The following is a 27170-nucleotide window of genomic DNA, read 5'->3' on the forward strand; positions in this document are numbered from 1 at the left end:
TTCCACCAAGAAGTCTCGGCCGCTATGGACACTGCATGAAATGCGTCGTTGAATATTCTATCGCCGATAAATCAACGGTCGAAGGCTCGAAAAGTCGTTCTCGCCGCGAGCTTGGGTAAAAACTTCGCTTCGTGTTGCAAACCATCTATATCCTTTCTCGATCTCTTTACCTTTCCCTTCCAATTCGAAGTTCTTTTTTTATTCTCTCTCTCTTTTCTTTTTTTTCCCTTTCTTTTTCTAGGGGCGAACTGTATACTATATCTTCCCGGAAGCGTCGCGATTCCCACGATAACGGAATATTCGCGAAGGTCTCGTTCGAGCGGCGCTTAACCGACGAACCATGCTATATCATTCGTACAGGCATGAATATTCACGGACTTGGTGTGTATAAATACGCATACGGATGTTCTTGCATACTTGAATGCCAAATACACGTCGTTCTCGTGCCTCGGCCTACCGGAAACGCGATCGACGATTCACGAATCTATACTAATCGACGCGGCCGAGAAATTAATTGCCAACGAGGACAATTATTGGAGTGTTTGTATTGTATTGATGTGTCGCGAATCTTGAACGATTAAGGGCAGAAATTATTTAAAGACTTACGAATGGCTGGTGGCGATCAGCGGAGGTAATTGGACTCACCGGCTGAAACAGAAATTCGATTAAATTAGTATTTTGAAACGGTCAAAGTGTGATTCGAGATTAAAGCAAGTTGATCGAGAATTTATTATTATAACGTAAAGCTTCATTTAGATATTTGAAATCAATCTTAGGTAGCGGTAAGTGAACTATTACACGAACGGAAAATCACAGGACTTTTACTATATTTTATCGTACAAATTAGTTCTACAACTGGTTTTAGAACCTTGTTCTTTTCAGCGTACAAACAGTCTACAAGGAGTCTACATACATATTAAATTTGAGATATTTAAAATTTGCATCTATTTAGAAAGAAAAAGGAAACACATAAGTTAGACTGCTTTTATATGAAACTCAGAAATAACCAGAACTAATGTACTCTGACTATGCAAATAAACTTGTGCCTCGACAGGTTCGCGCGAAATACAGAGTCGAAATTCTGTCGTATAATACAATCCGCGACAAATTAATGTCACAAATAATTTTAAAATCCCTCCAAAGACACGTAAACCGCAGAAGTTTTGTTTCGTCTCTGAAACGATATCAATCATACCGAGTGGTACAGTTTCTAATTCCTCGAAGAATTTCCTCTCGTTCCGCCCCAACTTCCAACGATATAACACTGAAAATCCCAGCGAGCCGAGATCTAGTGGCGGTTCAAGTGAGATCTCCTCGCGCTATTTTTCTCCGGCGAACGCTTCTGCTCGGAAAGTGTAGCGAGAGAAGCTCTGGCTCTTTCGCGGAGGGACGAATGGATGGAAAGGGCAAAATGTGTTCCGGGGGTTCCGGTTCTGCGAGGGGTGAAAGGACGAAGCAACGGGGCCAAGAGAGAAAGAGAGAGGGATGAAGAACGCTGGTGTACGCGCGCGGATATACGTACACGCAGGAGGGTTAGGTGCGCGTAAAGTGTACACAGGCGCGGTACGATGCGGCTGGTAAGAGGAAGACGTGATCGATGCCCGTGGGATGCGAGGGCGTTCCTGGTGCGGGAGGCGCACGAGACAAATGGACGTCGCGCGTCTCCCGACCACGCCTTCCCACGGGCAGAAGAAACTCCGTTGCGTGTAGTACCCTTGCCTTTTGCCTCTCGATTCCAGCCGTGGCTTTCTCGAGCTCCTGCGCGTCCCGACGCGTCTCGTCTCGTTACACCAGCCGAGGGGAGGCTGAAGCGAGCGAAACGGCCAGCCAGGGGTGAGCTGGTCTCTCGCTGCGCGTTGTAAATTTTTAACTCGTGCGCTGCTACAATGCTCCTCGGTCTCTCTCTCTCTCTCTCTTTCTCTTTTTCTCTTCAATTCCTTTCGAACAATTCTTGCTTCGATTCTCAGTGACAATCTTTGTTTAGTCGATTGGTGAACGACGAATCCTCGTGCAATTTCAGGGATGGAATCTATGATCCTTCGGTTCATGGATGTTTCAACTTGTTACTTGTCTGGCAGCGGTGTTGGTCAGGGTGTACGAGTAAATTTGGAGCCCTTGGAATTTTAATTGTTGAAGAATCGAGTGCTCTCCCTCGTCGCTTTGAAGGGCGCGTTTCCAGACGAGTTTTAGAGAGAGTCTCGCTCGAGAGCTTTCAAGATGGAGGGTCGCGACAAAGGCACGAGTGCCTTCACGGTAAATGATTTCCGCGACCCCTGTCGAATTTTCGTCTGTTTCGAGGAGTTTTGACAAGTTTCCCGACGACTTTCGGCTGTCTTCCAATTAGGTGGTTCTTTTATTAGATTCTACAGGTATTTCAAACGTTTGTAACTGCACGACATTAAATTCGTCGACAAGTTTCATTTATTGTTCTTTTCAATCAATTTGTATGTTGTCTGATTCTAGTTCTTAATATTTCTTAAGTCGAATGACTCAACAGTTTCATCAGTCGAGATCCAACTCGAGAGAAAAATCCAGAAAGAAATGTAGTAAACGAATAAGAAAAAGTTCACGTTTTTTGCCAATACTTCGACTCCGACTACGACGATTTTTTTTTTATCTCCACTGGCGATATACTTTGCCCGTGTAACAGCTCGATCGCAAATAGAGAAGAACGAGTGCGTGTATTATAAATCACGTGCACCGGCGATACGTTACATCGCACGGACAGATTTCTAAACATAGCCGGGGACTTGTCAGCTTGTTATTCAGGCACCACGATGTTTCCGCGATTTTTCTTTTAGCAGAGAGAGCCGGGAACGTTTCTTGGTGAACGGGCACACGCACGCCCGTGCCTATAAATAATACCAAGCCGGCGAGTAAGTACCGAGCCAAGAAGGAAAAATGGTGGCGAAGAAGGAGACGACGCGAAAGCTACGATATTTAAATTCAAGCGAGCCACGACCAACTACAAACAAGACGAACGTCGATAAATATTCAACGGGCCCCAGGAAGTGAACCGTCTCTCTCTCTCTCTTTCTCTCTGGTCGTCGTACCCGCGGCTACACTCGTTTACTTCCCGAATCCGGCTGCACCTGCGACAACGCGTCGATTCTTCAAAACTGACGCCATTAAATCTTGCACACTGACGCTTCTTGCCCCGAAAACTCTCAATTATCCCAAGGAAACGCGTGTTCCTTCGTCAAACTTGATCTCGATACGGATGAATTATTTCGCTCGATGATTGTTTGTGACCAGTCTATTTATCGCGAGCACCCTACGGATGTTTATGCAGTTGGAGGTAATTTGAAAGTGCATGATACTTTGCTCACATTGATGCAATATTATTTTCTAATGGCTGAAATAAATTTCTGCATCTTGTTCTTTCTTTCTTTCTTTCTCTTTCAGGTATTTATGGTTTGTTGATTATTCGTTTCTTTACTTGATTTTGGTAATTTTGCTCGTGAAGGAAGGATGGAAGTATCGATCGACCGTAACTGGTCGATTTTTCGAAAGTGAACAAGCCATTAAATATTGTACGTGGACGTCTCTCGGCCCTTAAAATTCTCGACTAGGGCAACGAAACGCGTGTTTCTTCGTCAAATTTGATCGATACGAGTGATTTATTTTTCGAACGGTTCTTTGTAATTGATGCGAACACCTTGCGGATATTTATGCACTTGGCGATAATTTAAAGATGCCCAACGCAAAGGAATATGATATATTGGTAATTTTTAATGGATATAATAAATTTCTGTTTCTTCAGATATCTACGGTTTGTAATAAGTTCCATTTTTTCATCTGATAATTTCGTTCTGAAGAACTGAGTTGTCAATTATTCATTCCCTCCACTAATTTGGTAATTTTGTTGTCGAGGAACGATAGAAATATTGACTCGTTCTACTGATTAACCGAGACGCTCAAATTTTCGTGTACAGAGATGAACAAAAGAACGTTCAAAATTGATACTTGTTCTTTTGGTATTAACGTCGAATTCCAAAATATAACCCACGTGATATAATACACTCACAAAAAGTTTCTAAAAGCTTTTTTTCAAATACTCTCGCGAGCAACTATAACGTGTAAAAATTAGAAACTTCCGCGCTGAACATTCTTCGTCGACGTTCATCTATTCTACTAAACCTCTCTCATTGTTCCATTAAATAAATAAAATTTACACTTGTGCTGATCAGAATAATTCATAAACGAATGTTAATAAGAATCAAATTCTTTATATTCAGATAATTTCATTTCATTTCATAATTTTATTATATCATTTATTGTTATAATTATTTCATTAACATTACATTTTATCATAGATTTAATACTAAATAAATTTTTAAATTTATCATTATTAAAAAATCATATAATTGAAATTATTTGAACATTAATTCCAATATTTATTTTATTAATAATTTGTTATCCTTCATTAAAGATTTTACATTTTATTGATGAAATATTTAATCCTTGTTTTTCAATTAAAGCAATTGGTCATCGATGATATTGATCTTATGAATATCCAGAATTTAATAATTATGAAATTAATTGTTATAATTAAATTAATTATTCAAATATAAATCAATTTCGATTATTAGAAACAGATAATCGATTAATTATTCCTACTCTACTCCGAATAATTCTTCCTTTCGATTTCTTTCGACTTCGATTCTCCTAAGATCCTAATTCGTTTCGGGACAGTTCGTCGTGAAATTCTCGCGACAGGGAGTGAATGAATGTTCCCCGTTGGTACAACTCTCTCTCCCCCTCTCCTCCGGTATTTACGGCATCCTGCCAAAAGTTTGCAAGAGCGTGGAGAGACTCCGATTTAATAGCGACAGCGTTTTCGCGAAGACGGAAGTAATTAACGATGTTTCTTCGTCGGAGCGTCCTCTGTCGCTGGATTGACGATCGATATCAGCGACGATTCTGAATTCCGGCTCGCCCCTTGTCGTCCCCTATCGAGGGACCGACACGCACACCTTCGTCTTATTGATCTGACATCCATGTTAATTATACCGAGCGTTATATCGGGCCGGCCAATACCGTTGCTCTAGAAACAATTTGTTGGACGAACAATTATATTATACTTTTAAATTATATGTAAGGCGTACGTCGCCTCGATGTTGCTGAGAGAGGGCGTGCATGCAAGAAAAATGCAGCAAAATCTTGTGCTTTCTGCTTTACGGTGGAAATTTCATTTCTTTTCTTTTTTCAGTATGTCATTTGTTAACTTGCGAAGAATCAATTATCTATAATGTTAGGTCAACGAATTTTCATTTCGTTCATTCGTTATTTCATTTCACTTCTCCTTTTATCTGTACATTTAAAATTCGTGCTCGTTTCACGTTACTTATAAATATCGTCCGTTCTTTATTCTGTTTGTCAATGTTATTCATTCAATTTTAATTCAATTTTAATTCTAACAAAGCATCTGCTATTATTTTAAATTCGCCTGTTATTTTCTAAATTCATCTGTGACCGTAACTTTCAACATTGTCGTCACAAAGAAAGAAACAATTTCAATCGAACTCGTAAAGTTACGCTACGCCGTAGTTCCGCAGATAACCATCTAACGAAGAAACGATCACTCAAAGCCCAGCGAATCGGAATAATCTCCAGAAAAAAGGAGAAGAAAGAAAAGAGGGTTTGAATTTCGGTTCGTTCACCGTGGCATGAGTCGCAGGCTTGGCCGACAGTGGGACACGTCGTTTACAATGGCAGAGGTGAACGCGCGAGACGCGTCAAAGTTGCGTACCATTGACCGAAAGACCACCCAATGCGATGGTCCCGGGCGAGCAACGGACTATCATCGACTAACGATAGCGAAAACCTGTCCGAACAGCGGGATCCGCGAGATAAGGCGGTGAATGCAGGTGTTTAGCGCTCGGCCAGTCATCGCATTGTCATTACTTACGACTGACATTGGGATCCAGTCAACCCTGGGAGTGGACTCTGCGGGTGTCGAACACCCTTTCTGAAGGGAGATCGACAATCGTTCTCTGTAACCGAGAACAAAAGTCCTCGACATTCGAACGAGAGTTCCTCCGAATGTCAATTTACTACCGGAATACTACGAAATGCTCCAAAAGATTTCCAAAGTATTTCTGCTTCAGTCAAGTGAACTGAACTCGAGTCGTTTGATTTTTATTTTAATTTTAATTTGATTTATTTATTTATGTGGACACATGTAGGATATTCGAAAGGTGTAGAGTGTAGAAAGGAGGAAATTGAAAATTAAAAATTGAAGTTAGAATGCAAAAAGAAGGGGGAGATTTAAAGTTTATTTCACTAGGAAAATAAATCTGCCCAAAAAAAATAAAGATCTTGGAACGAATGAATTCGGTAACGGAAGGGAACTCGAGCGATTGACTCGAGACGAGCGAACGAAACAAGGCGTGTCGAAGGATTCGTACACGCTCGAAGAATCGAAAGCACCTGTGAGACACGCGTGGTCCACGAAAGTCGAGTCATACTCAAAGAGAAGAGTCTTCAGAGACGATACAGCGTGGGCTTGTACGATCGTCGAGAGGCCCGTTTCGATAAAGATCTCGATTCTCGCACGATTCACTGCGTGGGTTCACGGTTTTTCATGACTTTTCGAACCGGATACGCGAGATCGCGAGTAACGGTTTCGAACAAGCTGTTTCCGTTCAATCTACACTCCCATTCAAGAGCCTTTTATCTTATTTTTAATACACAGCGTACGCGTCTTATACAATAATCGTCATTATCAATCATTTTTGCTGTGAAAGGTGTGTATCTATTATTGAATTTTTCTAATTTCGAAGAATGTAATAAAAGAAACTTTCGTGCAGAGTACGAATATTACTCGACATGAGACTGTTCACAGCATAAAACACTTATTGAATTTTTCTAATTTAAAACTCTTTCGAGTAGCGTACGAAAAATTGGATATTGTCGAATATGAGAATTTTCTCACATTGTTAATCTGTAGAAGATTTCCACGAAGAGGAATTTATTCGTCAGATTCAAGAAGGGTTCTGGTATTCCTTTGATGCAGCGATTTACGTGATTTACGATAGCTGGTATTTCTTTTTTTTTCTTCTTTTCCTTTTTTTTTTTTCATGCCCCACGAGCATCTCCAGTCCAGCGTGGGACGATCATTTTCCATAATTATTCTGCCACTAGTGGGGCATGCACGTTAGGGACTCGCTAACGAGCTTACGTCACGAAACGAACGAATCGACACTACGCTTTTATACCGTTACCAGAGAAATTGCTTTTCGTGTCAGTGGGACAATTACTGCGAACACAGAGGCGATATAAACAGGGGCTAACCGTGAAGAAGTCGTTTATTTATTTATTTATTATTAATCGGTGATATGGCGTGAGAAAAAAGTATTAAAGCACTGAATAAAGTAGTACATTACTCCAGAAAATTAAAGGATCAATAAATTATAACCGGGAAATTGTGAATGTTTGAATTTCCACAACTTCGTGTGAAAAAATCGTACGAAACTCTTACCTGCGTTCATTTTAAAGGCTTTTAAAGCTTCTACTTTCGCATCGTTGAACGTAGCTTTTTTGTTTCCAAACAATGAAGAAAGAAACGTCACTTCGAACAGGGGTAAATGCGGATACCTTTTCTCTCGAAAATTCCGAACGTCTTTATGGGCGCTCGAAAATTTTTCTCACAACTAAATCCACCATCGTCTCGAAGACTAAAGTCTCCCCTTTACAAGGATTCTTCGTAAAATTTGTCGTACGATTTTTCTTTCCTCACGATGTAAGAGTTATTCAAGAAACGAGATGCAAGTAAAGTTAAAAGTTAAAAAAAGAAGAAAAAACCATGACCATGTCTTTGTCTGTATCTTCTGAATCTCGTGGTTTTATCTTTAATGTCGTGGAAGGATTTACGAGCGATTGGTAATGACACTTTTTGCCCCGGTACTGAATTTATTAAGTTCGTCACGCGTCATCATCACTCAACGATTTTGAACGAAAGTTGCCGCGCACCAAGATTGAGTGCAAATCACCGCTCGAATCGCGAATTACTTTACGCGCGTAGCTTCCACACGATCCGCGCCACGACTGTTTCCAACTCTCCTTGTCTAACTCGAATACGCGTCGACAGACATCCTTCTCTTGGCTCATCGAGCGAAATGCAAATTAAATTACAACGCAACGTTTTCGAAAAACTTTCTTTCTTATTGAAGATTTTAAATTCGCAATTAATCAAGTCTAATTATCACTATTGAAAAGAATCATGAAATTTGTATCGTTAAGACAGTGTCTCGTTGAACGTGAATTCTTATTGCACGAATGAAAAGTTACTGACATCGGGAAGAATCAATAGATCATTATCGCATAAACTCCATTATCAAGTGTACGTAAACAAGTTTAACTCAGTTTTTTTTTTTTTTTTTAACAAAAACTCTCCGATTTGTTCTCTGACAAGTCGCCAATCAAAATTTTACTCAAAATTCTATTTTCTCAAGATCGAGGCGATCATTATCAATCATTTGTTGTTAAAATTGCACCGCCAAATTTAAACTTACACGTATCTAGATATAAAGTCTCGGAGGGAAAGCAACGGGGCACAATGGAAGAACGCGAACTGGACGCACGCGCCACCGATGTGCTGTATATATATATATATATGTATATATATATATATATATATATACACACACACACACACACACACACAATGTGTCCCGTGACATGCTCCTCATGGCCGTGTGTACGCGTGCGTGCGTGCGTGCGTGCATGCGTGCGCGTGAATAGAGCGTGCTCGATGCGTCACGGTTCTCTGACTGCGGGCCACCACGCCCATCGCGACCGCACTCGCTCGTCCATGACGCGCGGCAAAGACGCCGATGTCGGTCGTCTTGCATCGCAAACATGTCGAAAGGGTGGATGCACCCCGGTGCCGAAAATACGTACCCGAAGGAAAGCGAAGTGCACGGCCGTCGGTGAACATCGCCGGAATGTTTACGCACACTCTCTCGACACTGTCACCACCTCGACAGTTTAACGCTGTTTAACGCAAAAGTAGTGCGAGTCACCACCCTTTTGTCTAACGTCGTATTCAGAAAGCTCAATTTTCACTCTGTTTCGTGTTGAAATGTGATATTGTATTTTTCAGGACTTTTGATTTCTTACCTCTTATCATTTTTTTTTTTTTTTTTTCAATTTATGTAAAGTGAAGAGCGTAAACCTGAACAAATTGTCAATACTTTGAAACTGTTGTAACTTTTAAACTCATTTGTTTTAGAAACTCTATGTAATTTGACAATTCTGAGTTGATTTTTTTTTTTTTTTTTTTTTTTCAAAGATAAACGTACTTTTATATTCCGGAAAACTGTCGAAATTCAAGCGCCTCAAGAAACATTGACAAATTTTTCTCGTGACTAAAATCCACCGTGGAATTGGGGATTGAAACTTTCTCTTTGGAACGACTCCTTAAAACGTGCTGCGCGATTTTTCCCTCTTAAACGTCAGGGTTGGGTAACGAAATTTTGAAACTTTTTAAATTTTCGTAAATAAAATGGCAAAAAAAAAAAAAGAAAATCGTACAAGTTTAAAGAGAAGATTGTAGTGAATTTAGCCGCGGGGAAAATTTTTCAATATTTTTAGAGACGTTTGAACTTTGGTTAGAATTTCTTTCTTTGGTTAGTATTCAAAGTTGAATAAAATAGCGAGAACGTGTTTTTCACGACGAAGAACGAAAGGGAGAGGTTTAACGGCTTGATTCTCGAACAAATCTTGCGGTTTCCAGTGGTTGAAGATCCCAAGAGAACGCGTTAACTTCATTCAACGTCGATTAGAAGCGTCAGACCGTGACCAAGACGAAGAGAAACTGTCGACGAACACGCACGCTAGACCGCAGAGGTACGCGACTCTTTCTTCGTTGCTCTTCTAGAAATCTAACAAAGCATTGAAATTGGAAAATTATTTTAATTCGTTTGACGTGCCAGAAATGTTCAAGTCGATTCCACAGTGTTAATGAAATTCTAAGTTCTGCATTTTTCACGATATATTCTTTGAATAAGCAATACCGCGAGTCCATTCGCGAGCAATCGTGCAACGATGCTCGATTATTTTTCTACAAAGGTTCGAGGTTATTCAAATTTCAACATCTCTCCGAGTTCAATCCTCGTCGTTTAACCCCGAGAGCTTCCTTTCGCGAATTGCGAAACAAGTTGAGAAATATCTCACGATCGTGCGGAACGTCTCTCGGGATTTATCTGCGGCCGATCGGTTGTAGCGAGCCGAAGGCGGAAAACGTGGTGGTAACGTAAGATCAAATACCGGGAGCTCCTTATCCGCAACGCGCGTGCACGTTATATACCGGGGCAGGAAACTCGGAATCAGAGATCCTGTCGGATGGCGATGGGGAATAATTGCGCGTTTGCGCTCGTTGCGGGAGGAGGATTCCATGGCCGCCTCCACGACTCCCGGTAGTAATTATCGAATCTCTCCTCCTCCACCTGCCACCCCCCTTTGCCATCCTACTCGCTCGATCGGTACGGCTCCTTCGCCCCCTTATTTCTCTTCGACTCGTGTATTATTATTCGGTGTGTGTGCACCTACTGGCTCTAGCTGAAGCACCGGCTCCTCTCCGCATCCGAGAGTTGGCCATCCGGGCATCGGTGCTCTTCGAGGGCCATCGGCCTGGATCAGAAGCCAGCCTGACACGAAGATTGCTGGAATTAAAGACTTTAACTTCCAAGTAACGCGACTCTCTGCTCCAACAACCAATCGGCCTCGGATCTTCCCTTTCGTTTTTCCCTCCCGGGCACCGTGGTCCTCACGTTTCTCCGATATGCACGTGTCGATGTATCGAACGACACCGCGCGATCTGCTGGCTGAGATTCTAACTCCCGCACGTCTCAAAAAAACGCTCAGGTGATCTTCGACAGCGTGTCGAGAATGCAAGATACTTTGGATCGTGTTGATAAAGAGATTTCACAGTTGGGAAGCAGTGTCGAAGTGTTTTTAGTTTTATAACTTTTGCGAGGAATACTCTACACGTAAGGAATATTCAAGTGTAATACTTTGAAATGACGCGAGAAGTGTAAATATAAGAGAGCGACTAGGATACTCGTACGAGATTCCTGAATTTTTTAATTAATTCTAATTAAAAAGATGTCTGTAGAAACCTTGATTGATTTATCTTTATCACACGTTCTCCCAATGGAGTATAATATATTAATTTGCAGGTCCACGATTAAAGAAGTGAAACATCTGATTTCAACAATAACATAATAACAATATATAATCGATACTCTGTAGATTTCTCAAAGTAATTCAACATGAATGAATGACCGATTACACCTTCGTTCTAATAAAAATTTAATCGTTCCAATTGATTCCAAACAAATTTTACAATCACGCTAAAGATAACTGTCGATAACAGTCATCGTTCCTCGAACCTTAAACGCATTAAATCCTCGTAATTCCACGATTAATCTTCACCAATGATGGATTCGAGCCGGCACTCTCGCACTACAGTGACGCCAACCAGCTGGTTATACGACAATTTAATTGCGTAATTGGCAAGTTTCGCGTCAGCTCCACCTTCTCTGGTCTAGTTCACCTTCACAAGTCTATTCGTCGAGAAACGAAATGAAACTGTCCCGTCGTTGCAAATCGATCGGAACGCACAGATCGAGATTCGATAATGTCTGAATCTCGATAGAGAACGATCGAGAATATCGAGTCTGTGTATCGGCGCGATTTGTCCAAATTTCTCTGGAAAGTGGCAGGTAACATTTTCGCGCCGTTTCTGCTCATTGCACCACGAATCGAAATGCATAATTAGCGCCCTCGCTTGTAGAAACATGCTCGGACATATTCGCTTCGATCGAACGAATGAGAGAGATCGAGGCAGTAGAAAATGCAAGTGGTGGCGCGATTATTCGGAATAAAAATCTGAAGGGCAAAAGGCACGCAGCGAGAGGAAATCTTTCGTTCTCTCGACGATCAATTTGCTAGTTTCTGTTAATCGTTCCTGTATCCACGTACTCGCCGTTTCCTTTAATGGCGGCACTAGCGTGCAGCGTGGAATACTAAATGAGCTTCCATATACTCTCGAGATGGTACATACACTTGCCTCGAGAGTCTGAGAAATGCTCGCAGGTGTACACGAACGAGTATGATCGTGCGTTTCTACTCTACTTTTACTCTGAATGCAATTTTCAACCTTGATACGAATATCGATGAAAGATTGTAGAATTTTCTACGTGCGCGAAGACGTCAATTGCGAGCGTCAATTAGAAAAAAAGAGTGCCTACTCTCATCTTAAACATAATTTTCGACTTCGGTACGGCCATCATTTGTAGAATGAAATTTTAATACGGGGGCCATTTGCAAGAGGTAGCAATTTGAAAAATGGTTGATTCGTTGATTACAAAATGATCGAAATGATTACAAAAACTTGAATGAACCTGTTTAAGTTTAATTAAGGTTAATTAAGGTTCGATTAAGGTCACGTTTCGAAAAGTGATTTTTACGAGGAAACTGAAGATTTATACGAGAAGACGAGATTTTATTCAACTTTCAGATTATTTTTACTTGAACTAATTCATTGAGATAAAATAATCCCAACACGAGCTGACGTTCTAAGTATCTTCATTTAAGTTCTCTCTGTTTTACAAACGAGATTACTAATATTTGAGAAATAAAATAACAAATTTCAATGATGAGATAATTCAGAGAAAAATCGTTTCAGTCGCTCATTCAAATCAACTGGCGCGAGATTATTTGTAAACTAAAAAAGTCCAGTCAAACAAGACGACAAATACTTAATTGCAATCGTTCTTCGCTGCAATCTGGTTCGAGTAATAAACTCGTGGGTGTACCGTTTCATCCCACGGGAAACAATCCCGAAACTGAAGATCCAAAATCTTTGGCTCGATCCTCGTAACAGCCTCCGAGTAATTACCTCGTTCGACATTGGAATATCTCAAAAGTTCGACATTGGAATGTTTCAAAAACCACCACGCATAAGCTTTCCGTGATTCTTTTCTTCGTGGAATTGCGAAGTTGTCCGGTTGGTCTCGACTTTTTTTACAGGTTCCAATGTAAAAGAAAAAAGAAAGGAAAAAAAAAAAAGAAAATGTGTGTACGTTTCTGCGATGACAGAAGGCGCTGCGGCGCAGCTGGTCACTTTTATTACACATAAACGCACGTTGCGCGATATTTCGAGCGTCGAGGAAACGCGGTAACGTGTCATCAGGGATGTTGCGACGATCGTATGGCTGCCGAACGGTCTGCAAACTTGTGATTCGCCATGGAAATCGCCGCAACGCTGGCGACACGCGTGCCTCGACTCCCCCGAAAATTCGGCCACGGCAAAGTTGAAATCTCGACGGTGAAACACGGTTTCGTCTGTTCGAGCATCGAATTGCTTTTACGTTTTGAGAAGAACTAGCATTCAATTAATTGTCAGACGAATGAGCAAATAACTTGGATGATTATCGTGAGAAAGCACAGTCGTTTCTCTCACACATTCATCTTGGTAACAGCAATCTTAGAATTCGATTCTAAATATGAATTAAATAATCGTTTTATAACCTGTTTGAACGTCTAAGAATTACTTAATAACCGAGTATAAAGATTGATATTAATCGAGTTGAACTGATGACCTATAACAACTGAACTCGTATTATTCGTTATGGATTTATCTATTACCTATTTTCAATATTATTCGTACATCCTTCGTCAGATTGGAATCAAAATATTACTACTAATACGCCAATATTAAATATAATATTAAAGTAGTTATAATATTGGAATATAACTCGGTCATCGTGCGACGTAACGTTAAAAAAAAAAAAGATCAACAAAAAAGAAAAAAGAAAAAAAAGCGAACTTTGCTACGAACAAATTACGTCGACTCTAGATTTAGACGTCTAAAAGATTTAATAAACATTTCCGTTGCGACGCTGGATGGAATCAAATAACTACAAGGTCTCGAATATTAAACTAAATCCTATACTGAACGAAACTGTTATAACGTATTATAATATCGACGTTTCCTTGTCCACATGGTACTTTTCATTGCTTTCCGCAACTACCAGTGGCCAGTCATTTCCATTCGAGGACAAAGTCTCGCAACGTGTCATCTGCGAACAGCAATTGGCGATCGCGGCCGGAAGTCACACGGTGACGCATACACTTCTCTTTTTTTTTTTTCTCTACTTCTTTTTTCCTTTCCCCTTGCCTGTCCTCGCGGCAACCCTGGCCACACAGTTGACACACGGGGTATTACGTGGGCGTGTAAAAGTTGGCGATATACGTGGGTCGGCGAAACTTTTGTGGGCCGTGCCGAACGAAAGGAAGCGAACTTTTGCTCTTCGTGTCGATCGTATCACCGTTAATTTTCTTTTCATCCTCGATACACTCCTCGCTTCAAACTTCCTCGTGCATTATTCGACCGCTCGTTTCGCCGACCGTTTGCCTTATCTGTCCCAGGCAAATTGTTTGATGGTCCCGTATCACGATCCGGCGAAAACGGAAATCCCGTTTGAGACCGATCAATTAACACGTTCCGAGGGAAATGGAAACTCGCGGATCTTCGCGATTCCTTCGTGGAATGTGACGTGTGTGTATAAATTTATGAATACATGTCACGTGTATGATACATGTATACATGCGAATATATGAATACGTACATATTGTATACGTGTATATACGACGTATGTGACTCTCTTAAGGAGATCATTTGCTCGAAACAAGAAATCTGGAAATACGCATAAAAACACACGAAAGTGAAGCAGTTCGAACATTTTACAAAACATTTTGATATTTTAATAACAAATATCACTCATTATATATTGGTCGATGGAAATTACAAGTTTCACTTTTATAGTTTTACACTTTCAGATTGCCTCTAAATTTTACTGAACTAAAATAGTACTCAAAAAGTACAGTTTTACAAATGTTTTTTGCGGTAAAGTTTCGCGAGTCGCACACATAGATGCCTATGTATGTGAGCTGGTTGGCGAAAACGTTAACGAGAGATTTCCTCAATCCCAGCCAACCATCTATTAACAAACCACCGACTTTGTTTCACTGCGCGGCCGAGCCGTTGGGAAAGCCGACGTTTAACATCCCCTGGGGACACATTAGGGGTTGGCAATGAGTAGGGATCGAGTGCTTACGAGTCATCCCTTAATCGCAGCCGGAGTCGATATCGTCGTCAAATTCGGGCTCCATTGGCGCAAATAGAGTGCCTATAAATAACGAGGCCACCCCGAGTGTTGTGATTATATTACCTACGCCAGCGAATCGAATAGACGGGAAGAGAGAAAGAGAGATAGGGGATGTGAATGTACGAGCAACGACGACACCAATGACGCCGCGAGGCTTTTCAGCATCGTGGCGAACCGAGCTCCGTGGGTTGGGAAAAACCCGGGGGAGTCCGTGGTAGATTAAATCTCCGCTGGTTAGCGTTTGATTAAACCTGGGAGTGAGAGCAATGTTAATGCTCGGTCTGCGCTTGATTGCGCGCCAACGGAATTGACAACGCGAGAACGACACGCGTCGTAAACCAGAGCCTAGTTTCAGATTTACCTTTTGTCGGATTTCTTTTTTCATTTTTTCCTCTTTCTCTCTCTCTCCCATCGGAGAACAACTTCACTTTCGTGTTTTATGACCGCGTGGACTGTCAGTCATTTCCAGTGAGTTACAGCTTATAGCTTCACAAAAAAACTCCCTGCCTTTTGTTCGAACCAGCGTTTGTCGTTAGTTGACTGACTTGATTCTGTAGGCACCTAATATTCGAGGACTCGAACACTCGTTCAATTGGTATCTGGATGAGTACAAGTGCCTCGAAATATTTTCTCTTATGTAGTAGCGTTAAAATCTCTGTTGTAGCGTTAGTGTTAGTGTATGAAGAGGAAACGAACAAATATTGTTCATGAATATTTCGCCCGTGTAATTTTTCACATAGCATATAACGTACGAATCCATGTGTAACTGACGAATGTAGTTACGAGTTTGAATCATGCCCTAGCCTTAATCTACTCGACAGTTAATTTCAATCTTTGACAGCACATCGATTTTTAATATAGGATATAGCTTAGAGAAAGAACTCGAATTTAAATACTCAAGCTTGGAATACGCAATTCACAGTTCAAGTACTCAAACACCCGAATACTCGTGTTTATAATTTTCGAACCACAGTTCCAGTTACAGTTCAAGTTATACGAGTATCTGCTTCGAGCATCTGTAATAGAGTTAGAGCTGTGGCTCTGACAGAGTCATATACAAAGACGTAACCAGAGGATGGTTCTCCGGATGAAAATGTCGTACGTCTTGGTACACGAAGCGACGTTTTCAACCTTCTCGTCCCACGAAGACGCCTCGCGGGCGTGCGTCCACTCATTCATAACGCCTTCGACAGATTTGTTTAATTACTTAATTGCCTGCTTCGGGGCTTGGCCGATACATCTTGCCGAGCGTGGCTACGCTTGGACAGATGTCGAAATCCTTTGGGCGAAAGGACGAACGAGAATGCCCGTCTTATCCGACGTCCCCCTTTTTGAAATAAATTTACGCGTTTGCAAACGTGTGTCTAAATAAAAATATGGCCGGCCGACGGACCATCTCCATCCGGAAGATCGTAATCGATCGTTCCGCGTAGATCGACTAGCCACAAAATCTAGCCGTGAAAATCAACCGTCTTTTATTATTTAAATTGTCCGGATGATTCTAACATAGTTCCTCAAAAAGTGCAGAAGTTACCTCGACATCAAATCTGTGATAATTGGAAGAAATTGAAACGTAATGGATAGTGAAACAAAACATTGTGAAACGATACTCGGACGCTGGCCCAATGAAAAATTAAACTTCGAAACTTTCAATCCAACTGCCAATTCGACCGGTTCAAATACTTTCGAGGGACAGACGAATTGAAAGCTACATTGTTGTTGACTGAACTGTGATGAATACTTGCATTGACGTTGGTTGATGATCGTACGACCAGGAGGTTAAATTGAATCGAAGCTCGATATTAACCTCCTTGAGGAATCGCGCAGCGGCTCGAGGGAAAGAAGACGAAGACGAGAGGAAAAAGAAGGGAAAAGAAGCGCGTATGGGGGGGAAGGAAGAGAGTCGGAACGAAGGGCCTCACAATTAGCGCATACATCACTGCGGCTGCGAGGGGCCGCGGAGGGACTAGGAGAGGGCCCCGTACTGGCAACCTGTTATTATATACGCGGCCCGAAATACGCATGTATCACTCACACGCATATATACACCGGCTCCACGCCGTGGAAACACGTACGGCCCGTCGCTGGATTAATTCGCACGCGGGGCCCGATCGCGAACGACGATGGGAGGCGCGCCACTTGTACGACGAAACTCGATTTACGACCAGGGGATCTTCGTCTTTCTTATCCGCGGCACGGCCTTATCGTACGCGCGATTATCCACGGATCGTCCCTATCAATCGATATTCGCGCGCGCCAACACTCGAATGATGTTTGAACATTCTCTTCGTTCTTGTGATTATCCGAGGAGAGATCTGAAATTTGTGTATCCCGGTGTATTTGGGAGAGCACACATTGTTTGGAGGAGATATTTCATCAGATATTTCTTGAATTGCGATTGAAATTGAAGTGTTCTAATTTAGAAAATATATTTTCAGTCAATGTATATCGGTTATTCGTGTGAAATTTTAAATTTCAACTGAATTTCGTGCATAACATATATTTTATCAGGCATGAATAAGGCAACCATCAAGCCTCGTCTAATTTTAAATTAATAACTTTGTTTCGCATTGTTTAAATAAAACAGTGTGATGAAATCATTAGTGCTATGTATGAGTTGTCCAAATATATTAAATCATCCTATACAGAATAAGAGAATTGCCAAAATTTTTTCTACACATTGATATTTATTAAAATCGTATTTTCAAGATACTGTACTACAAGAGAATGTATTAAATGTATTTAAATTAAACGTGCAAAAGAATTTAGCACCGAGCATCATTCAACAATCGCAATATATAATTTGACCGTATAAATATCATCTAACACAGTAATAATATGAATTATACGTATTTCACAGATCCCATGATAAATGTCTACATACTTTTAAACGACAGTACCTACGCGTTTCATCGTCATATTTTTCCTCTGAAATCTCCTCGCCCGGCCGACCCGACGTTTAATTAATATTTAGATAAACGCCCGGCGTTGCTGATTTATCGTAGCGGCAACGCGTATCGCTGTACACGTGTAAATCGATAGAATCGAGAAAAAATCCATTTTCGCGTGGGCCGCGTAAAATCGAGGTATGTATGTCGAGTTGTCTAGCGTTTGAGAGAGAAAACAATCCGTATGGCAACATTTTTTAAGGATACGCGTAATTGATAGCTTCGAATAATAAACCCCCTTTCTCTCTATCGTATATACTGACTGAAATAATTAATGCGTTTCCTGCGACATTAACAATCGAATTATTGAAATCTATAGAGCCGATCGTTCCTGTGTCGGCTGATAATGTTTCACCCATGACCGATCGAAGAAAAATCAAGCGAGATTTTAACACCAGGAAATACCGTGCTGATAAAAGTAATCGATACTCATCTGACTACTTATTTCTGAAATCGATTTAGTCCTTCGCTTTTATTGGAGAAGATTGCACAGGATTTGTTTCCTCGTCAAGAGGAAACTCTGCATTGGCGTTTCTTCAACACAATTTCGTTATTTTATTTCGATTTAATTATACTGCTAACATTCGTCATGAAGAATATAAAATACGATGAGTTAAAATTAAACGCGCAGTTTCATTAACCTGACGTAAATTGCTACAGTCTACAGATCAAAAATCATCGAAATCGGTGATAGACATTTCCCTTACAGTACTGGTATTCAACAGAAAACGAGATTTCCCGTCAAGTTGTATCGGAAAGAAGTAATTTGACAACGAGGAACGTATCATAAATAATTGATCGGCAGTTCTGGTATTAATAACAGCTACAGCATCCAAGTACCAGGATCGTGTCAAGGACCACCCGCGGCGAGTTGCCCCGACAATGCCGGGGACAGACGACACGACACAATCAGGGACTCCCTGTTCCGCTGGCTGGCTTGCTAATAAATTATTAAAGGGACACCCTCTGCAAGTGACGTCGGAATATTACGGTAAGAATGAGTGTCCCGTTGGTCTCGCTGCCGTTGGTTTATATATCGTGCACGTACGTCGCCTATCTTTCGCCAAAAAAAAAAAAAAAAGGAAAAAAAGGAAGAAAAAAGAGGAACACCTTGATCTCATCCCGGAGAGAGCTGTAGCTACAAATTCGCGCTGCTCGTTTTCTTTTTTCATTTTTCTTTTTGTTTTGTCTTCTTCTTCCTCTTTGTTCCTTTTCTCCATTTGCGGAAAAATGTAATAACCCTGACATTACGGAGGGGTTTCTGTCTCAGCCGGACAAAGCGCTACATAAAGCGATCATAATTTTCGCGTCTGACACCCGGCAAGATTAATTGCCGTATTAATTTTGCTCGCGTAGATTTTTCATTCGAAGTACGCGCCTCGTGACAGGTAATTAAACAGCATTTAAACACGACCACGCGAAAGTGAAAATAGGAAACTTTTCAATCGGGTACTGATCCTGAGTTTGCGATGAAGGGATGGAACCTTTCCCGCGACGGATCAATCGAATCGTCGGATTACTCTGAACGTGTCTGTTGTTTCGAGTTCGTAAGTATCGGAACACTCGTTACATTTGTTGAAAAATTGAATTGTTAGAAAGTTCTAATACCATACCATAGTTGTTCTCATTGGAAAATTTTTGCTTCAAACGTTATGGTAATATCCTATTTCCTAAAAGATTTTTATACAAAAATGGGAATGATATTAGGAATATTAATCGGAAGATCATCAATCAACTCCAATTTAAACTCTGGGAATTGATAATTATTGTAAGTATGTTATTCTCGTGCAACTGTACCAATCGTCGAATTACAAGTAATTGGCCATTCGAATTATAATGTTATAAATAATTCATACGACATTATCGTAACAATGTATCATTAAAATGCAACAAGTGAAAACTAGAAAATGAGTGTCAGGTTACTCAATATTACAGAGGATTAAAATTCGAGACGCTACATCAACCACGAGCCGGCGCGTCTGCATCTCTTTGTCTTATCTCGTGGCGGCAACGTCGAAAGCCAGCCTCTACCCTTCATTCGAAACGCTCTTCCTTCCACCCTATTTAAACGCAAGAACCACGAATGGAAATCGAAAACTTTCTGTAAGACAATAGCCACCGCGCGTCGGTCACGCTCCGGTGAACACGAGGCTGAAAATTCGGAAACGATTCTTCCCAAACGTGACTTTCTTCCGAATTTCGTGAAGAAAGAACGAGCCGCACGTATTGATAACTCTTCGCTCTTACCTTGAAGCGCAACGGGTCGCGATCAACTTCCAACAGATCCAAAGAGCACATTTTCCTTACGATCAGTTAGTCATGAGGCTAGCTATCGACCACTGTCAACTCGGTGTACAGTTGCAGGGTATGCCACGCGTGTTATCGTTGCCAGCGTTATCTCGACCTGATGACTAATTATCCGTGACTTTCACGTGTTGCTAATTTTCGCGATAGCCACACGTGTCGGTTATCTGAAGCCCCGGTTGGAAAATGCGCGCAATTTAGCGCTCGGCGCTAATTCGGCGAGGCTTCATTAAACCGACCTCGAGGCCCGTACTTAGACGACGGCGGGGGGTGTAATCATAGTTTAAATTCGGCTGCCATCCATTGAAAATCAGTGGCTCTGACCCGCTTCGCAATCAGGATACCGGTTAGGGAGGACGGAGTAGGTGGGGGCTATCATGGGGCATTTGATCCGCGGCGGGTCATCAATATTGCATGAAGGGGGGAACCACGGACGCGCGTACGATCATGCCAAATGCTGGGAATCAAAATAGTGACGGAGTTTATAGTTCGTGAGAGGGAGTCGCGTCATTTCTCCTGCTCGTTTGGCCAGCACGAGCCTTCGAGTCACGTTGCGCCGACATGTACGGAAGATGCGCTTCACGTGACAAAAAATTCCAGCGCTTTAGCATCAACTATTCTGTCTTTTCTTTTCTTGTTTTTGGTAGGCATTGTTTTATAGAAATCTTGGGTTATATTATGAGTTTTTTTTTTTTTTTTCTTTTTTTTTTTTTTTGAGGTTGAGGAGGGGGATCGATTCTTTGTCCGTTCTTTCTTGCTGATTAATTTGAAAATTGAGCGAAAACTTAGGAAACGTTTAATGAGAAATTGATGTGAAAATATCAACGCGAGTGTTTTATTTAGTGTAAAGTTGAAACAGATTGCAATTTTATTGCGACGGTTAGTAGTAATCTAACGAATAAATATCTTACAAAGCAGCTGAATAAATTATATAAATTAGACGTGTGATAACCGTAAGAAATATTTGTACATACTTTATATCAAGAAGAATGAAAATACGGATGATGCAATTTCAGATGTGAAGTCTCAAACTATCTAAAACAATGGACGATAAAATGTCGAGTTCAAGTTCGGGAGTGTAACAAAGTAAAGGCAATGGCGGCTGCAAACGAGCTTAGTGAAAAAAAATCCCAATCCCAATGCTAATGCATCCCTTTTAATATCGTTTCTCCGTTCCGTAAGCAAGCCAATCCTCGAAGGTACAAGATTTTACGAAGAGAAAATCAAAGGCAAAGAGAGGAGTGGGGGATGGGACGAGTCTCGGGAGAAACACGTACGTTCGACTCGTACTTCACATTACGATACGATAGGGGTACGTCTGTGTGCGCAGCGAGTCGGCCACCAAGGTGGAAGGCTCGCGAAACGGACACGGATGAGATGCACGAGCCTCGAACAAGAAGAAAAAGGGGCAACGCGAGAGAAGGAAGAACGAGGAGAAGAAAAGAACAAGAAACAAATGAAGTTGATATTCGGTATGATGGGAAATGGAAAATAAGTTTTCTCGAAGAAAATTCAAAAGGCTCGAACGAGAACAAGAAAGAACAGCACACAAGGCAGAGAAAGAAGAAACTAATCTCGAAAGAAGACCGTAACAACAAGAAGGAAAAGCAACGAAATAGACTATTACTAGAGAAAGAGCCAACCAGTTCGACCAGAAAATCGAACAGAAGATAAAGAGAGAGAGAGAAGAGACTAGTATCGCTGATGCTCTCACGACGTTGGAATACGAGAAAAGGTACCGAATTTCCAGCGAGCTCGTACGTTGGAACGTATTCGCGAAGTCGACGCCCACATCGAATCAGTCGGATCGAGAATCGACCTGCTTTACCCTCCATCTTCTTCATCGTTCTTCCCTTTCCTCCGTGTCGGACGCAATGGCGCGGCCTGCGTGGTATACGTTCCTTCTTAATGGCAAATAAAGCAGGTGGAGTGGAGCGGAGCGGAGAATCGCTCGTGATTGCCGGATTAATTGGCTGTAGCGTGGCTGCAGCGGTAACGGAGGATGTACATGGCACACACAGGATTATTATCCGTTCGTTCGGCCAAGAGTTGGCTTAAACGTTTCTTCCGCGCCTTTCCTCTTCCTCTCTCTCTCTCTCTCTCTTTCTCCCTTCGACTAGCAACGATTGGCCAACGATGGAAAATCGTAGGCTTACTTCGCGAGTAACTGCATGCGAGTTCGCCATCACGAACGATTACTATTTTTGAACTGCCGTTCTTGCCGTTTACCGCGGTAACAGAAAGCAAACTTGGGATGGTTTCAATGGCGGATTGGAGGAGGAACGAGTCGTTGATTACCACAGATTGGTACGCGTAATTAAACATTTCCAAACAGCCGCGGAATGCTTGTGACAAGATGCGATTTATTGAGCCCTTCAAGCGAGAATTCTATTCTTTAAAGAAACATGCGTGTGTTTCTAACAATTTTGACTACAATCTATCAAATGTATGTTATTTCGTCAAACATACATATGAAACATTGATACATAGAATATACCAAAAAAGAAAATGAACATGTATAAATTTATTCAAACAATCCCGGATCTGGTGTAACAATTCGATCGAATTGCTGCAAGAGAAAAACAAAATTGATTCCCGAGTATTAGTATTAAACTTTCGTACTACGCACTAATATTCACGGTATAAAGTCAAATAAACGTTCACTTTTAAATAATACGTATATCCTCGCCTTCTCGAGAGGATTAAAAACCACAATCACAGACAAACGTGCGAACCCAATCGAAACTTGCTCTCTGACACTTCTTCCAATGTATTTCTTAATTTTCTTTTTAAAAGGATCCTTCCTTTCTAAGGGAACGGTCAACGTTGAAACGCATCTTGGCATGTGGTGTCACCACAAAAGAGTATGTATAGCGGTGGTACAACGACGAACGGGGGATGAAACGACGTTGAAGTGCTGACGCGGTAACCATCTTGGTTTCCCTGAGTGGCACTGTCGGTAAATGCCACGGTGGATTCGAGGGTGGAAACGTGAGAGAGGAAGAGCCTGGGTGGCGAGGGAGGAGGGCTCGGATATACCGGAGGGGTCGCGAGAAAGAGGGTTGGCAATGGTTTCGAGAGAACGGTGAGCGACGTGACCGCAGCAATCGATGCGGACATTTCGGAGAATCGTGCGCCCGGATGCTGACGCAGTGTTTCCGTAATTCGCAGGCGACGTTCGATAACCGTTTTATACCGTCGTTCCCCGGCGCGTTGCGAATTTTCAAGTCGGCGAGGTTCATTCGTTCGCTCGAGACACAGGCCGAGAGTTCGTCCTCTTTTCGGTGTACTTTTATTTTAAGTAGAGCGATACCGTGTCTGTTTACGGTCGAACGTAACGAAACCATCGTAGAATAGTCGGAATATCGACTCAAAGTGTCATTGTCAAGTCTTCGGAAGATCATGCTTGCGATCAAATATTAAATTTTTAGCCTCAGATCGTTTAAGAAACGTTATCCCGGAAAACAGTCCACGCGAAATGACAGTCGATGTATTAATTTCGTTTCTACGTACATTTAAATCCAGCACTTTGAAAAACAAAATGACCGGCACATCGTGACGTTACGACTAACGTCGAGTATCAACATCAAAGATTTTTGTCGGTTGATTTCGCATGCTGATTTTAAAAAATGGCCAACAGGTTTGAAAATAAATACCAGGGATTCTTCTAATATTGGTTTGATTTCACCCTGAGAAACGGAGAGGAAAACAGTGGGTCGTAGAACTAGAAGACAGTCATCTGACAGTAACTGTCTAAAGAGGGATCACAGGAAGAGCAAAAGTGCACAAACGACGTAATAAATGTCCTTCTTCCCCGTGGCGGGTGAACACGCTTACTCCAGAAGGGAGCACGCGATCGACTCGACGAAAGAAAGAAAAAGGAAAAAAAAAAAGAAATGAAAATGCACTTGAATCCTTAAGTGATGTACGGTGGCTCCGGTTTCCGCACGGCCGTCCACTTTATCCTCATGAATTTCATTAACCGAACGTTTATCGCCCTCGTATTTTATTCGACGAACGCCAAGTCGATCAGACCACGAAGACCAAGATAAAAGCCGGGGTTTTATATAATCTTTCTTTCTTTTTTTTCCCCCTCCCCTTTTTGGAAATGTTACACAAGCATCGAGAGGCAATCTCGTTTGAAAAATCGAGCGTGCGTTCCAACGTGAGTTCCAAATAAACGGCGAGCCCATCGATCGGCCAATTTATCATTGCAAATGAGAAACTGTTCGATCAGTCGTTGACCATAGCAATTTCGGGGACATTAACACGCGTAACATTGTTATCATGGCACATTAATAAATATCGTGCGCCGCGCCGCAGGAATCCAAGGCGGACAAATATTTTACAATGAACGTGTATAATTATTCGAAAAATGTTTTGTAAGTTCTGATTGAGACTTATTACGTATTATGCCGGGCTAATAACAAGTTGCCGGGATAATTACCGTATTCAAGCGGTTATTCGAGGAAAATAAAAGCACGATGTCGCGTATTATAATTCATATAATTTTACAATTTACTTTTGTGCGATATTTATTTCTTTTCGAAGTGTATTGCGATTACTGTGAATTCAATTTATTCAATTTGTTGTGTTTTATCCTTAAAGTAGTTTAGAGTTTCCAACTCATCGTAACTCATGTGTAATATTTATTAATACTTTATTATAATTTCAGTTCTGTTTCCCTCAATTTTAAATTTTTGAACAGGTAATGCAAAATTCAATTCACTTTGATCGTGATTTTTACTTTTTTTATCCTTGCATCATCTGTGGCTAGATCACAGATTTTTATATAGATACATATCTTTAAAACTTTAACTGATTATTATATGCAACGTATTTTTTATATGATGTTTTACATATTTTTGTACCATTATGTTTCGCAAATAAAAATCTAAATTTTTATGATTATTCCTAAAGATCCATGGAAATGATCTACGACTCTTAAGATGCGTCAAAATTTCAATCAAAAGCCAATTTAAATTTCATACAATAAAATGGACGTAAACTTAGTTTCTTACGCGTCTCTAAGTTCAACAAGTTCGAGACATAATCGCCAAGATTAATGATAGATGCGATTAGTTGCGCTCGCGTCAATCTTTTTTTCCTCCTCCTCTCGCAGTATTTCACTTACCGATCCTTCGTAATTTATCTCAATCATTCGATTCGTGCCGGAGACAAATAGGAAAATTAAATTACACGTCGCAAAACGGTTTTTCTAACGCTCGAAGGTAACGACGTCGGTAGCCGCGAGTAATTAACCTACCAGTGCCGATAAATACTCCATTCGTTTATTAAATTTAGAAAAGAAGAAAAGAAAAAGAATGGACAGGATTAAACGACATCGTACCGATATCTTCCACAATCCCGAGCAACATCCGGTGACGTACTTCTTCTTCCTTCGTTTTCTTGCACGCGTCGATACTTTACATAATCCATCGATACGCGAGGGAAAAAAAAAAAAAAATGGCCGTGCTATTTGCCGCAAAACGATGATTGTGTAAAGACGCAAGAAAAAAGAATCGAAGAAAAAAACGAAAAAAATAACGCTCTGTTTGTCGCAGAACGATGATTGGGGAGACCGATAGAAAGAGAGAAGACAGGAAACGAAGGATCAGCGGAGGATATGCGTTTTCCGACGTTCAGAGGCCAAACGTTCCTCCTGAGTCAAGGTCGTGGGCGCCATCCAACTGGAGAAACCCACCGCGCTGATCGCGTGCTGATTTTAAGTTTTCGCTGGTCTACGTGTTCGCTTGAGACTTTAAGACATATAATAACGTTATTTTCTGTCGGCTCCTCGCAAAGAGTCACGATCCGTTCGTTTGGCAGCTCTGTTACGCGGAAGCCTGCCAGCTAAACGCTCCCAAAAGGATTTCGAACACATCGTTTCCTTCATTTCTGCGTTCCTTCGCGCATACTCCACTTTCCAGTTCCAGTTCTGCTAGGAAGAATCTGAATTCGGACAAACTACAAAACGGTGGCTAGTTTTGAACCCAAGAACCGTATTGTGAAGAGACTCGTTTTGATCAGTCTCATAAATTGAAAAGTAGAGAAAAGTGGTGGTGCGTTGCAGTCACTATTTTTGAAAATATTGGAATCTGTAGTCATTCGCGTGAATATTAACCGTGTTTTTTTTTTTTTGTATCATGAAATTGGTTAAATAGTTCAATTTTTAAAAGATTTCTGCCTTGACTGAACGTGTATCCACTAGCGATAACGTTAATGCACGTGTCAATTCACGAGGAAACTACTTTCAAGGCGGTCTGATTTTTTTAACTTTTTTAACTCCTTGTAGTTTATATTACATTAACTCTATGTTATACGTAGCGTAGCCATACTGTAAGTCCTTTCATACTCCATTTTTACATTTTTAACCTATACTCGATATATTGTATTCTTATCAAAAGAGCATTGAAATCGACCGATTTCTGGTAAGTATAAGTAATATGCTCCACGATCAGAAACTTCGACAAAATTTTTCAAAAGTCGGTAAACCTTTTTCACCTATCTCACACTATGAGATAATTGTTTCTTTCCGCGATAATACAATAACTTGCGGTTCCGTGAAATAGATAGAAAACTCGGGAGGGGTTTGCGTTTCATTCTCCCGTCAAATCTTGTTCGAAGCAAAATCAAGAACAAGGCAATCGAGCGTAGTTCGCCGCGAAGAGTTGACCGATCGTCCGCATTCCCGTTTTTTCCCTAGTACGTACGTATTCGCCGGTTGAGAGGAAAAAAA

At 41.2% G+C, this 27170-nt stretch overlaps 1 protein-coding gene across 3 annotated transcripts in view; it reads right to left on the reverse strand.

Annotated features, from left to right (window-relative positions):
• Nucleotides 1-27170, reverse strand: part of LOC122535563 (transcription factor Sp9-like) — a 124734-nt gene that overhangs the window by 75414 nt on the left and 22150 nt on the right. The window contains exons 1-2 of one of the 3 annotated variants that reach the window (XM_043667217.1): nucleotides 20375-20433; nucleotides 17229-17231 (exon numbers count right to left, since the gene is read on the reverse strand). In XM_043667217.1, the coding sequence (XP_043523152.1) occupies nucleotides 17229-17231; nucleotides 20375-20425 (54 nt within the window). In that variant the 5' untranslated portion in view covers nucleotides 20426-20433. Of the gene's footprint in view, nucleotides 1-17228; nucleotides 17232-20374; nucleotides 20434-27170 lie in introns of those variants that run through there. The other 2 variants (XM_043667220.1, XM_043667221.1) reach the window with 2 other exon arrangements.

The sequence above is a fragment of the Frieseomelitta varia genome, unplaced genomic scaffold, assembly GCF_011392965.1.
Source record: "Frieseomelitta varia isolate USP_RPSP 00005682 unplaced genomic scaffold, Fvar_1.2 scaffold_737, whole genome shotgun sequence".
Classification (NCBI taxonomy): Eukaryota; Metazoa; Arthropoda; class Insecta; order Hymenoptera; family Apidae; genus Frieseomelitta; species Frieseomelitta varia.